We start from the raw sequence: 14,305 nt of genomic DNA on the forward strand, positions 1-14,305 counted from the left end.
AGATGTTCTGCCTTACTCGATACGGGTCCTCTTGGAAGCTGCTGTGCGAAATTGTGATGGCTTTTTAATGAAAAAGGAAGATGTTATGAACATTTTAGACTGGAAAACCAAACAGAGCAATGTTGAAGTGCCCTTTTTCCCTGCCCGTGTTCTTCTTCAAGATTTTACGTGAGTAGTAGGTTTATTTTTCATGATGAATTTTCAGAGCGTTTTCTTTCTAGAGTCATACTCCTAGATGTCTCTTAATTGTGAAGATTCATTTATAAATTTGAAAATTTCCCTTCTCTAAACTAAAGCTTCAGCAATACGTGAACCATGAACTTCCAGATGTTTAAGCTGGTTTTAGAAAAGGCAGAGGAACCAGAGATCAAATTGCCAACATGTGTTGGATCATCGAAAAAGCAAGAGAGTTCCAGAAAAACATCTATTTCTGCTTTTATTGACTATGCCAAAGCCTTTGACTGTGTGGATCACAATAAACTGTGGAAAATTCTGAAAGAGATGAGAATACCAGACCACCTGACCTGCCTCTTGAGAAACTTATATGCAGGTCAGGAAGCAACAGTTAGAACTGGACATGGAACAACAGACTGGTTCCAAATAGGAAAAGGAGTACGTCAAGGCTGTATATTGTCACCCTGCTTATTTAACTTATATGCAGAGTACATCATGAGAAACGCTGGACTGGAAGAAGCACAAGCTGGAATCAAGATTGCCAGGAGAAATATCAATAACCTCAGATATGCAGATGACACCACCCTTATGGCAGAAAGTGAAGAGGAACTAAAAAGCCTTTTGATGAAAGTGAAAGAGGAGAGTGAAAAAGTTGGCTTAAAGCTCAACATTCAGAAAACTTAAGATCATGGCATCTGGTCCCATCTCTTCGTGACAAATAGATGGGGAAACAGTGTCAGACTTTATTTTTGGGGGTTCCAAAATCACAGCAGATGGTGACTGCAGCCATGAAATTAAAAGACGCTTACTCCTTGGAAGGAAAGTTAAGACCAACCTAGATAGCATATTCAAAAGCAGAGACATTACTTTGCCAACAAAGGTCCGTCTAGTCAAGGCTATGGTTTTTCCAGTGGTCATGTATGGATGTGAGAGTTGTACTGTGAAGAAAGCTGAGTGCCGAAGAATTGATGCTTTTGAACTATGGTGTTGGAGAAGACTCTTGAGAGTCCCTTGGACTGCAAGGAGATCCAACCAGTCCATTCTAAAGGAGATCAGTCCTGGGTGTTCATTGGAAGGACTGATGCTGAAGCTGAAACTCCAATACTTTGGCCACCTGATGCAAAGAGTAGACTCATTGGAAGAGACCCTGATGCTGGGAGGGATTGGTGGCAGGAGGAGAAGGGAATGACAGAGGATGAGTTGGCTAGAATAGCATCACTGACTCGATGCACATGAGTTTGGGTAAACTCTGGGAGCTGGTGATAAACAAGGAGACTTGGCATGTTGCGATTCATGGGCTCGCAGAGTTGGACACGACTGAGCCACTGAACTGAACTGAAACTAAAGCAATTTGTCTCACTTGTGAAGTAAGTCAGACAGAGCAGGAGAAATATCGTATGACATCCCTTATAAGTGGAATCTAAGAAGAAATGAACAAATGAACTTAGAAGCAGACTCAGCAGACTTAGAGAACAAATTTACAGTTGCTGAGGGGAAGAGAGAGTAAGTTTGGGATGGACATGTGCACACTGCATATTTGAAATGGATAATCAGTAAGGACCTACTGTATAGCACATGGAACTGTGCCCAATGTTATGTGCAACCTGGATGAGGGAAGTTTGGGGGAATGGATACACACAACCACACACACATGCACACATATATCCCTTCACTGTTCACTCCATTGTTAATCAGCTATATTCCAATACTAAATTAAAAGTTTTTTCAAAAAATTAGAAGCTTATTTTCCTGTAGCCATTTATTTTAAAAACTGCTTCTACCTAACTGCCTACTTGTCATCCCAATAAGCTACTTGTCATCCTAACAAGCTGCTTGTCATAGCCAATAGGCTTCTCAGACTTAATATGTCCTAAACGTCATTGCCCAGCCCCCTCACTTACTCCTTTTTAAGTTTTTTCTATCATAGTGAATAATGCTGTTTAGAGCAAAAATCTAGAAGTTAACCTTGCTTCCACTCTTTCCTTCATACATAATCCAGTCTATCAGCAGGTTCTGTGAGCTTTACCTTTGAAGTACACATGTCCTTAATCCAAATGCTTTTTACCATCTACAGCTCCGTTGTTCTCATTCTAACCCCATTCTCACTTACCTGGACTATGACTATAATAGTCTCTGAACAAGTATCCCTGCTTCCACAGTTGGATTGGATAGTTTTATCTTTTCGCAGTAGGTGAAGTGACTTGGTTAAAAAATGTTGATAAAGGTCATATCATTCCTCCATTCTCCAGTAGGCTTCCATCACACTTAGAATAAAATCTGAAGTCTTTACTATAGCTTGAAAGACTTTGCCTAATTTGGGTGTCCAAGAATTATTTATTGGAAGACTTAACCATTAGCTGAGTTTTGAAGGAGGTGTAGGAGTTGGCTAAACAAATAAGAACATTTTCTTTACCCACTCACCTGTATCTGGTTAGTATGTTACTTCTCTGTGTACCCTGTGTATAAATACTCTTCTGTAATTGCTACTGTATCTTTCCTACAAATTCCTTGAGAACAGTTACTCTCCCTTATTTAGCCTTGTACTATTGGTGTCTAGCACCTCAAAGTCATTTGGTAAATGCTTGTTATATAGTTGGCTGGAGATACGTATGCAGATACAGATCTATCTATAGATTGCTATGTTTAGTGAATAACTTTGGAGACAAGGCACTGGGAGTGAAGAGGCTGGAGCTGGGGAAAAGGGACGGGATATCTTAAAATTTAAGACAAGAAAAAGGACTCGCGTCAGCAGTTTCCTTGAAGTTACCTTATGCCTCTAAGAATCATCTGTTGTATTACCTTTGGCACATGACCTTTTAGCACCCAAGTTCTCAGATAATATTTAATATTCTCATGAAACTAAGCTACATATAACTTTGGATACATTATCAAACATGAATGCAAACTAAAAAGGGATACTTTTTAAATTTAAAAATGAATAAATGCATATTGGTCACTTGAGCACATATAAAAGAAGACTTAGAAGTTAATTATTCCTTATTTTTTAGTGGAATACCGGCAATGGTGGATTTTGCTGCTATGAGGGAGGCAGTGAAAACTCTTGGAGGTGACCCTAAGAAAGTCCATCCTGCCTGTCCGACAGATCTCACGGTTGACCATTCCTTGCAAATTGACTTCAACAAATGGTACTTTAATACTGATATTTATAAAAACAGACATGCAAGTTGACTGCCAGCCAGTCCACTAGGAGTATATGGTATAGAGGAAAGGGAATAGAGATAATTTGTGCCAGAGTAAAGTTTGCAACATTTAATACTGACTAATATACAAAAAGAAAAATTGGTGAAAATTGATGGATTGGTGAAATTTATATTTAACTAAGTCTGAGTTTAAAGTGATTTTCCTGTTTGTGTATTTTGCTGCCATTTTTATAGAAATGTATCAGCCTAGAACCTGCTTTTCAAAGAGTGGGTATCTGAAAAAAGCCTTCATTTCCTTTTTGTTTTTTAATTTCCCTTCCAGAGAGACTCTAAAGATATGAGTGATGGACGTCTTTAATTATATTAAATTGATGATTGTAAACACTGAGCTTACTACAGTTGTATTTTCCTTCCACTGAAATAAATTTTCTTACATTTAAATGATCCTTTTGATCAAAATCAAACTTGAGAAGACATGATTATGTTTTCATGCACCAGCTTATTTAGTTTCCCTGGAGTAATGGAATAAGACAATTTATTAAAGCTTTTGCTGTAGGTTAAACTCTGGCTCCCAGATTCTTTTAAGTTGTTAGATGGGGGGGAAGATCAATTTTGCTACTTGCCACAAGTTATTGTAGGAAAATGATTTTAATGGGCACTTAGAATTATTTTTTTAATCGTCGTAAATTAACTCCCCTCCTTTTTGTAATCTGAGATTTGCTTTTAAAACCTGATTTAAATGATACTTTAACCTTTGAATAACATTCAGTTGTTACTTCCAGATAGCATTGCTGGTGTGTGCTTTTTGAAGAGCTAAATTTCTGTCACTTTTAAATGGTTTTATTTTGTCTCCTTTTTTTTGGAATGATAGTGCAATACAGAATGCTCCAAATCCTGGAGGTGGTGACCTACAGAAAGCAGGAAAGCTCTCTCCACTTAGAGTGCAGCCTAAGAAGCTTCCCTGCAGAGGCCAGACTACCTGCCGAGGATCGTGTGATTCTGGAGAACTAGGCCGAAACTCAGGAAAATTTTCTTCGCAGATTGAAAACACACCCATCCTATGTCCTTTTCATTTGCAACCAGTGCCTGAGTATGACATGTTTTTTAAAATATTTGTTAGTGCCAAGTTATTTTTCAGTTCTCCTTCTCCTCCTGATCCCAGTTACATTGCCTTCATATTTATTGTGCTTCCTGTTGTACTGAAAGAAGCAAAAATAATTAAAATGGTAGTCTCCAAATACCATAATCTATTTCTGTTTCTTCAGAAGAAAACTTTTAAGAATTTTCTATAAATATATTTAATTTTTGTAACTAATGTAGGCAGAGAAATATCTTAAACTGAGTTTTTTATTTTAGTGAATTTATACCATTCATTCACATGCTCATTATTCATTCACATTTCTTTTGTAGAAATCCCTACTTATATTTTTTAGCTTTATTTTCCTTCTAGGAGATTTCTTATTCTTTCTTATTGCATTGGGACCTCTGTGTTAAGAATATTCTCATTATCACATGTCACAGACTTACTGAGCTGTTTTAGAAAAGCAGTTTCCTAAATGGTACTATGGAAAGCAGTAAACCAGTCTGGAAAAGAATCCTTTTCTTAAGAGTTGGTTAAATTTCCTACTATGTAATTTTTTCAAAGTAATAAAAGCTCCGTGATACGTTTTTGTATACTATAAAGTTTCCAAAGTCTTCAAGAGAGTTATGTTGTTTGTCCCATTGTTATTATACTATCAAATCTTTTAAAGGTTAGTTAAAAATAACTTAGACTTTTTCAGGTTTAAAAAATTTAGCAAATTTAAGGTATAGGTTAAGGATATTATGAATGCATATTTCATCATAAGTGCCAAATAGTAACATTTAAGTCATTTGTCCCTAAACTAGATCTTTCAAGTTATAGGTGGTTCTCAGTTTTGTGCTCAGTATTGTTATAAAACCTTGGGTTATAAGTGACCTCAGATGCTCTTCCTAAGAATTGAGTATAGTCTGTGGGTCCTTTGCTATGTCAATTCTATGTAAGTACTCTATTCCTCTTACCTAATTTTCCTGGTTTTTAGGGACTTGTTGAACTTTTGAGATTGATGTCTCTTGTTTAGAAATTAATTTTCTGAAAAGGAAAATTTATTAATTCAAAAAACCATTGATTTTTCTTGGTTATCTTTTTATAAATGGTATGAAGCCCTAAGGTGGTATGTTTTTATTTCTAAAAATCCAATCTGGTATAACATTTCTGTTTAATTTTAACTCTAAATTGCAAAATATTAAAACTAGATATTGTCTCGCTGTATGAAAATAGTAACTCTTTTCACGTGCTTTAATGCATCAATGAAGTATTGTAGACAGAAAATGGAGGGGTAGAGAATTCAGAGCATACACCTGGCACTTGAAATCATTGCTTAATTTGGAGTCAGGTTATGAGCTAATAAATGTTGGTAAAGTACTTTGTAGCTTTCATGTACTATGGAAAGCTAAAATAATTGGAATGGCTCTAGAAAGCTTTGTTCCCTGAGGTCCTAAGAAAAATCTCATTAAGGTCTGCTATGGCTTCAGATGATCACTCAGCAATGAATTATTAATCTTTGTTTTAAAAAAAGTTGACAATTAAACAACTATAATTATCTGAACCCTGGAGGACATGTATAATTTAGGTTATATTGATATTCTAGTCAAAACTTAAATCACCAGCTGGCAGATGAAATAAACAACTTAAAGCCGTTAGAAATCATTTTTTTTAAAATATCCATTAGATAAAAATAGTTCCCTAAAAATGGCAGTATGTTTACTGCTTGGCAGTGAATTGTTTTTATCTCTTAGTTTAAATAATTTATATAAAATATAATCCATGTAAACTAAACTAAAACTTTACATAAAGTAGAACCTTCGATTTGTGGTGGGATGAATACAAGATTTTTGCCCAAAACTCTTTTTAAACTTATAAAATGATGTTGTTTGTCACTGCCACATAGTGATAATTAACAATCATCTCCTAGTTAAAGTGGTATAAGTGTCAAGTGGGTGGAAACATACATGCTTATTGTATATTCATTAAGGTAACTACTCTCCTTTTTCCTTGCACTAGAAAATCCAACAAAGCTTACCATGCTACTTCTAATATTTTAGCCAAATCTCACAGTGATGCATATTAAGTACAGTTTGGGACACTGGTGTGGATGTGACTTAAATATTAAGCCCTTGCAATAGCTTTCTGGTCTTATTTAAAGCAGAACTTCATTGTTGAAAAGAAAATAACTGATTCTGAAAAGTCTAGTAAATTACTATTCTAGAATTTTAAAAATGTGTTTGTATGTAAGTGCATAAGAATGAAGACTTAGAAACAAGACACCTCTTTTCTATAATACATCCATTTAATGCCAGTTTTTTTTCTTTTTAGACCTGAAACAGTATTAAAAAATCAAGAAGTAGAATTTGGCAGAAATCGAGAGAGGCTTCAATTTTTCAAGGTATAAATGATTTGGGGGAAATTTTTTAATAGAAGTTTATAAAATATTGAAAGGTACAATTTTTTAATATCTTTAGACCAGAAAATTTTAAATATTAGCAGTAGAACCCTTTTTTGCCTTTTTCCTTCAAGTAAAATCTTAATCAGAAACCCTAGTATATAATAAAATATTAAAAACAGTGGCTCTAGTTCAGGTGAGCCTGCAGAGTCTTCTACTTGAGCCTTCCCCTTTTTCTATCCCTCAAAATCCTTGGAACATAGTTGAAAGCTGCTGTTTATCTGGACTGTTAGAACATTATTCTTTGACTTTATTTTGTCTGAATAATCTGCAAAATGAATACATGTAGGTTTAGTACCTGCATATTTGTTTTTATGTATTGTAAACTTGGACCATAATGAACATTGGTAAAATATTTTCCATTTCAATATTTATTTATATGTTAATTGTGAACTGAATTCAGATATATGCTAACAGTTGATTTCTTAAATTTGAATAAAATATAGTGGAGTTCAAGAGTTTTTAAGAATGTGGCTGTGATCCCTCCTGGAACCGGAATGGCTCATCAAGTAAACTTAGAGTATTTGTCAAGAGTGGTTTTTGAAGAGAAGGACCTCCTCTTCCCAGACAGTGTTGTTGGCACAGATTCTCATATAACCATGGTGAATGGTTTGGGGATTCTGGGGTGGGGTAAGTAAATGACTAAATACATTTAATTCTTTTGAGAGAGGATGTCAGGAACATTATAAAAGAACGTAAATAGCAGGGTCTTTATAGCCTATTTGAGGCTGTTTTTTCACCTATAACAGTTAACAACAAAAATTAAATCTAAATTCAAGTGTTTGTGGACAGTGTGGCGTAAGAGAGAATTTATGAAAAGAACAGTGCACGGTGACCAGCACAGCACTGCCGTTTGTGGTGTGATTAGTGATGGTGGTCGGGAAGATGCCCTGGAGAAAGGAATGGCAAGCCATTCCAGTATCTTTGCCTAGAGAATTCCATGGCCAGAGGAGCCTCGTGGGCTACAGTACAAGGGGTGGCAAAGAGCTGGACAGGACTGAGCGAGAAACACTTTCACTTTTCTAATGATGATGATGTCTGTGAAGGCGATGTGGCTACTCCTTTGTTCAAAGTCCTTCAAGTGGCTTTTCCTGGCCTTCTTTATAAATCCAAATTTCTTCATGCTTTTAATAGGGTCCTTGGCAACTTGGTGCCCCTAGCCATTTACCCAAACACATCGTAAAGGCTTGTTTATTTCTCTGAGTAGGCTGTGCTCTTACACCTCATGGCTTTGTGCCAGCTGTTCCCTTTTTCAGAGTGCATTTACTCTTTTACAGGGTTTTTAAATTGTTGGCTTTTAGCTTCTTGAGATTGAGGGGGGCTGGGTTCTATTCATATCTGTATCTTGAGCACAGTACAGTAACTAGCATTGTAGACACTAAGTGTTTTCTGAATTTAAAATAATGGTAAAAGTAAAATTTTTTCAACCTTGTGAGTGAAGTCCTTCTTTTGAGAGGACTTGAGTTTCATTATCTACAATGATAGCATTATAGCAATTCTGTGTAAGGTACTGTGTTAAGACAAACTCGTGAGACACTAGAGATTTAGATGTTGAAAAGATGACTTATCTTTCAATGCACCATACTCATATACCTGTGTTTATTACATTAGGGGTTGGAGGCATTGAAACAGAAGCAGTTATGCTTGGCCTGCCAGTTTCTCTTACTTTACCAGAGGTGGTTGGATGTGAATTAACTGGTTCATCGAATCCTTTTGTTACGTCCATAGATGTTGTTCTTGGTATTACAAAGGTAAGCTAGAATTTTACTAGCTGTATAACTCAGTAGACATGATTTTGTTTTGTAAGTGGAAGAGCCCCATGCAAGCAGGCATTTCAGTTTATCCCCTTATCCTCAGCACTCTGGTGCTGGTATTAGCTTTGTCATTGTAGTTGTCACCATAGTAATACTTTATACTGGTAAGTACAAAGCAGTTTGTTGTGTCATCGTTCCCTTGAAGTGTTAACTCATTTATTCTTCGTTACAAGCCTATGAGATTGTACTGTTAGTATCCTCATTTTAATTCTGAGACAAGGTAAGGATTAGTGACTTAACCAGAGGGTCATAGGGTTGAATATTAAGTATAGAACAAGAATTCTAATCGAAGCAGTCAGGTTCTTAAGTCCATGCTCTTAACCATTATGCCTTATTGCCTCAGTAAATACTTGTTGCCTACTTGAATTTTAAAAAATCCCACTTAGGAAATGTCTAATTGCATCTCCTTTAATATTTAATTGAATCATTTGTCTTCTGGGAACTATTACTGTATTAGATAATACTAAAAACTATGGGTAAAAGTGTGGTAGTGTCAAATTTTTCTGTTGACTGTTTCAACATTTTTATAAAGTCACTTTGCCCTAAACCTGAAACTAACACAGTATAAATCAACTGTATTTCAATACAAAAAGAAACTATAGAAACTTTTTCTCTGAATTTTTAAAATGTTGGCTGCATGCGTTTAATACATGTAATCTAGGGTTTCTTAAAGACAATAATTTGTAACTCTCCACCCTAAATTTCATTTTCACTAACTTTATTGTTATGATTAAGTCCCATTTCATTAAATGAAGGAACCTGGCAAATGTTCCAAATAGAATTCATATTTGGATCCCAGAGTCTCAGCATTTTTGCTTAGATTTCTGGGCTAAAGGCTTTTAGAATACTCCGCAGGGAAAGAAAACGGTATTGCCTCCTTCTCACCATTTAATATTGATCCTTCTTCCCTAATTAGAAAAAAAATTGACATCTTGCAGAAATGATTGATTCAGTGTATGGTAACAAAAGATCAAGAAGTTAAATTGAGAATTGAAGGATTATTCCTAGAGGAAAGGAATAGCCTATTACGTTTTTTAGAAAAATCAATTCTTTTCCTTCGCATATCCTGAAAACTAATGCTGCTTTTTAGATTCCTCTGGCTGTATTTTTTCTTAACAGTGTTATACATCTACTTTAGACATTTTTGCTTATTGATAATGAAAGTTAAATCTATATGTGTGCGTACCTTTTTGAATATTTTGTCCCTTTTTGGAGGTCCTGTTCTAGTCATATCTTTATAGAATTAATCATTGTTTTTCAAAATGTATATTGTGGTACCTCATAAATTTGGTGAAAGCAGCATTTGACTTGGTATTTCTAATCTATATTGCTCTTACCATCAAAAATACAACAGTGAAAATAAACATGTTTCTTTTAGGGTTGAGTTTCTGCATGTATAAAAAGGTTAGGATTAAATGATCCTTAGTGCTTCTAAAATGTTAGAGCTTAATATTATTCATAGACTGAAGGTTGTTTCATACTTAGTCATTGTCCTGAGCACACTCCCTGCCATTCTGCAACCATTTTACAATTCAGAAAAGCTGGGTAGCTGTTTTGGTTACCTGGTAATAAAAATAATTTTAGAAGGAATTAAGTTTGAAGCCATATGTTAAATTCTATCAAAATGAAATTTACCTATAATTAATGATGCTGTAAATATTTGGACCAGTATTTGGAATTTGAAAAATCTTTATAGCAGTATATAATTTTTAAAACTTAAATACACAGTTTCATCAGTATATTAGTATTTCACTAAATCTAAGACGCTTTCATTGGCTAGAAGCTAAGAAAAAAAGAAGACTGCCAGTTAGCAGATATATAATAGAGTCTATGGTATACCCTGATATCAGAGACATTTTGAATTTTCAAGCGCTTTTTTATCCTACTAGTAACTTTGGACCACTCTTCTATTGACTATTTGCTTTTAGCTGGAAACCAGAGTGAGTTGATGTTTCATAAAAATAACAGAGGACCTCTTTCCTTCACTGTCACTAGTAATGGGTTAAAAATTAGATTTTATGGTTTTCAGAGAATCCATGCTAATTTTGTATGTGTTTCTATCTATCTCTTTATATAGCATCTCAGGCAAGTAGGAGTGGCTGGAAAGTTTGTTGAGTTTTTTGGAAGTGGAGTTTCACAATTATCTATAGTAGATCGAACTACAATAGCAAACATGTGTCCAGAATATGGTGCTATCCTCAGCTTTTTCCCTGTTGACAATGTGACATTAAAACATTTAGAACATACAGGTAAGATGTAAGATGACTAGGAAATATTTTACAATAAATTACTACCTTGTACATGTTATTTAATATTCATGATATGATCTTATTTTGAAATAGCAAGTTTGAAATAAACTGCATCAGCTGTGCTTAAAGAGTGTTGTATCCTCAAACTAGTCCACTGTGACCCAGTACAACAATTTAGAGAAATTATTCAAACTGCTGCTCTTTGCTTCACTTTTTCCCCATAATAATGGATACCTTCACCCTGTTAGTGATCAGACGTTGCAGTTTAATGTAAGTCATGCTTTCCCACATTCACCATTGTTGTCTTCTACATCCAGGAAGAGAGGAGTCACAAGACAAGATTATTTGAGAACCAGTGCTCTCTCTAAAGAATAAGCAGCACTTAATTTTGTGTAAAATAGCATAGGGTTACAGGTTCCAGATTCTTATTGTAGCCTACTTGACTGGCAACTTTGACCACTCTTCTGTTGACCATTTAATATAGAAAATACGTACAAAATGAGAACATGTTGGTTTTATAAGACCCCTCTTCTTTAAAAGTCAGTTTCTGTATTTTTCAAGAGGTCATTACTAAACTATTGATACTAATCTCTAATCATTAAGTATATTGGGGAGATATGTTCTAGTATTCAGTTTGGGGGTGGATTATTTTAAGTTTTGAATCAAATGGCAAAATGGATGGTTGGTCATTTGAAACCTTGGAGGGAGTGGTCCTCATAGAATTCAGAGTTTTCTCTAAACTGTTCTTTGGGTTGTAGAGTGGTTCAAGAGAGAAATGCCTCATTCTTCACATTAATATGAGTTAATGTAGTAATGACTATTACTGAGTAACAAATTGTCCTAAAACTAGTGGCTTAAAACAGCAATGATCATTTATTGCTACACGGTTTCAGTGGATCAGTAATTCAGACAGGGCACAGCCAGGATGGCTTGTCTCTGCCTCGTGATGTCTGGAGCCTCAGCTGTAAGACTTAAAAAGCCAGGGCCAGGAATCCTGAAGGCTTGTTCACGTGCATGTCTGGCTGTGAATGCTAGCTGTCAGCTGGGAACTTGGCCGGGACTGTCAGCCAGAACACCCGTATGTGGTTTCTGCATGTAATCTGGGCTTTCTGTCATGGTGGCTTTTCAAGGGTTAGTAACCCGAGAGAGGAGGGTTGGGGGAGAGAGAGAGGGTGCATTAGCCAGCTAGAAATCACATTGCCTGCATTTGGGGAATGAACATATTTTCTGCCTCTGTCACATTGTAAGAGAACATATATCTTGGGATATAAATTGTGGTAGTAATTGGCAAATATAATCTACCACAGTTACTTTTCATCAGGCTTACGGATAACTACCAAAATGTTTAATCGGAAGCTTTTATTCTTAACATCTAAATTATTTGAACCTTTGGAAGATGCTGTTAAATCTCTCTGCTCTCTAAAACTGTTCTTTCATTTACTTGACTCATTTTGACTGGTACACTAGCGGTGTTTGTTGTTTAGGGAAAGTACTGAATTTCGTCTTTCGTGGTGGTTATGAGTAATTTATTAGGTTCAATTTCATCACTGGTTTTTCTCTTGCAAACAATATTTTTGTGAGTATTATATAACTGGCTCAGTATTTTTTACCTTGTCTGTGATGAGTAGCTCTTTTTAAAAAATATTTATTTGTTTGGCTGTGCTGGATCTTAGTTACAGCATGCAGGATCTTGAGTTGCAGTGTGCGGGATCTAGTTCCCTGACCAGGGATCAAACCTGGGCCCCCTACATGGGGAGCACAGAGTTTTAGCTACTGGACCACCAGAGTGATTGAGTAACTTTTAAAGAGGGGTTCTGGTATGTATTTTATAAAGTAGAGTTTTCATGAAGAGCAAAATTTTTACTATTGTTATTATCAATTTATAATATCAATATTGTAATTGTAATATTATAAATTTGTAAAGAAATCTTTTCTGAGTGCTTAGTTGTAAGTAACATCTGTTTCTTACTCATCATTGAAGTTCAGCATCCTTACTCCCAAAGATTCAGAAATTCCTGACAGGATTTTTTTTGTTTTAATCATCTTTTTAGGTTTTGACAAAGCCAAACTCGAGTCAATGGAAGCATACCTTAAAGCTGTGAAATTGTTTCGAAATGAGCAAGATAATTTAGGAGAACCTGAATATTCCCAGGTATCTACAAAATAACCCACCTAATAGTAGTTAAGACTGTAAATTCTAGAGCCTGTCCTCCTGGGTTTGAATCCCAGCTCTAAGACTTACCAGCTATGCAACCCTGGGTACTTTTTTAGCTTCTTTGCCTCAGTTCCTTATCTCTGAAACATGAGGATAGTATCTGCCTCAGGATTTTTAAGAGGTTAAATGCAAATTCATTATAACAGTTTTAAGAACATAGTAAGTACTCAATAAATGATAACAATTATTATCTAATAAGAAGATAGTTATGTAGCCTTTAATGTTAAACATATCTTTATAGTCTAAGCAAATGTTTCTCTGTTGGAAACTTTTATTGAGGTAGGTAGAATTTACTTGCAGGAAAGTTTTAATAAAATTCACTTTCTAAAAGTGTGTCAGGGATCTAAATCAGGTTGGTGTTGTTATTGGTATGGTTAACTATTAAGCTCTTTTTTGTTAATTTCTTCCTAGCTTGTGTCCCTGCTTCCTAGCTTGTGTCTGTTAAATTGTATGATTATTTGCCTGTCTTTCCATTGCCAGAATACAAGTAGGCCCCATGAGGACAGGAACTTCACCTGTTTTGTTTGGCACTCTATCCCTAGCTCCTAAAAAAATGCCTGGCACATAAATGCCGGATGTTCAGTAACAGGTGAATTAGTGAATATATATAGGTATATTGAATGCTGGATAGAACCCATCGGAATTGAATTTGTGGGACATTTGGGTAAATCTTTGAACTTCTTTGATTATTTTCTGGTCCCTTTCTGCCCTGTTTATTGAATCTAGTGCTTTGTCCACATTTTTTTTAGAGATGTAATTAAAGGAAAAATTTTGGTGGTATAGTGAAATGGGATAAATTTGCCTATTAAAAAACTTGAGCATATTATAAGAAATAGAATTAAAATTCATCAGAATGTTCATTTCAAGAGAAATTCACATACTAAAGGCACAGACTAGGATCACCTGGGTTGGTGAAACAAAGGTGTAAAAAAAGCAGATGTTTCCGTTGTGATGAACCAGAATAAACAGGGCTGTTAAATAATGATGAAAGCCATAGTGAAGAGAAATTTAATTTGAATTTATTATACCAAATGAAATGTATATTGGAAAATGGTAGAAATACCAGAAGAAATTAAACAGAAACCTAGCTGGGAGGTGGGATTTTTATAAAATATGACTTAAAAAAAAAAGAATAAAAGCATGGTCTGCAGGGGCCTGGCTAGCTAGATGC

General features: G+C 35.3%; 1 protein-coding gene across 2 annotated transcripts in view; it reads left to right on the forward strand.

The window, feature by feature from the left end:
• The window catches only part of IREB2 (iron responsive element binding protein 2), a 52,777-nt gene that overhangs the window by 19,532 nt on the left and 18,940 nt on the right, over window positions 1-14,305 (forward strand). For both annotated transcript variants that reach the window (XM_005887615.3, XM_070358515.1), the window contains 8 exons: window positions 3-168; window positions 3,183-3,320; window positions 4,207-4,425; window positions 6,730-6,799; window positions 7,303-7,486; window positions 8,468-8,607; window positions 10,748-10,919; window positions 12,971-13,071. In XM_005887615.3, coding sequence (XP_005887677.1) covers window positions 3-168; window positions 3,183-3,320; window positions 4,207-4,425; window positions 6,730-6,799; window positions 7,303-7,486; window positions 8,468-8,607; window positions 10,748-10,919; window positions 12,971-13,071 — 1,190 coding nt within the window. The remainder of the gene's footprint in view (window positions 1-2; window positions 169-3,182; window positions 3,321-4,206; window positions 4,426-6,729; window positions 6,800-7,302; window positions 7,487-8,467; window positions 8,608-10,747; window positions 10,920-12,970; window positions 13,072-14,305) is intronic.

The sequence above is a fragment of the Bos mutus genome, chromosome 21 (assembly GCF_027580195.1).
Source record: "Bos mutus isolate GX-2022 chromosome 21, NWIPB_WYAK_1.1, whole genome shotgun sequence".
Taxonomy (NCBI): Eukaryota; Metazoa; Chordata; class Mammalia; order Artiodactyla; family Bovidae; genus Bos; species Bos mutus.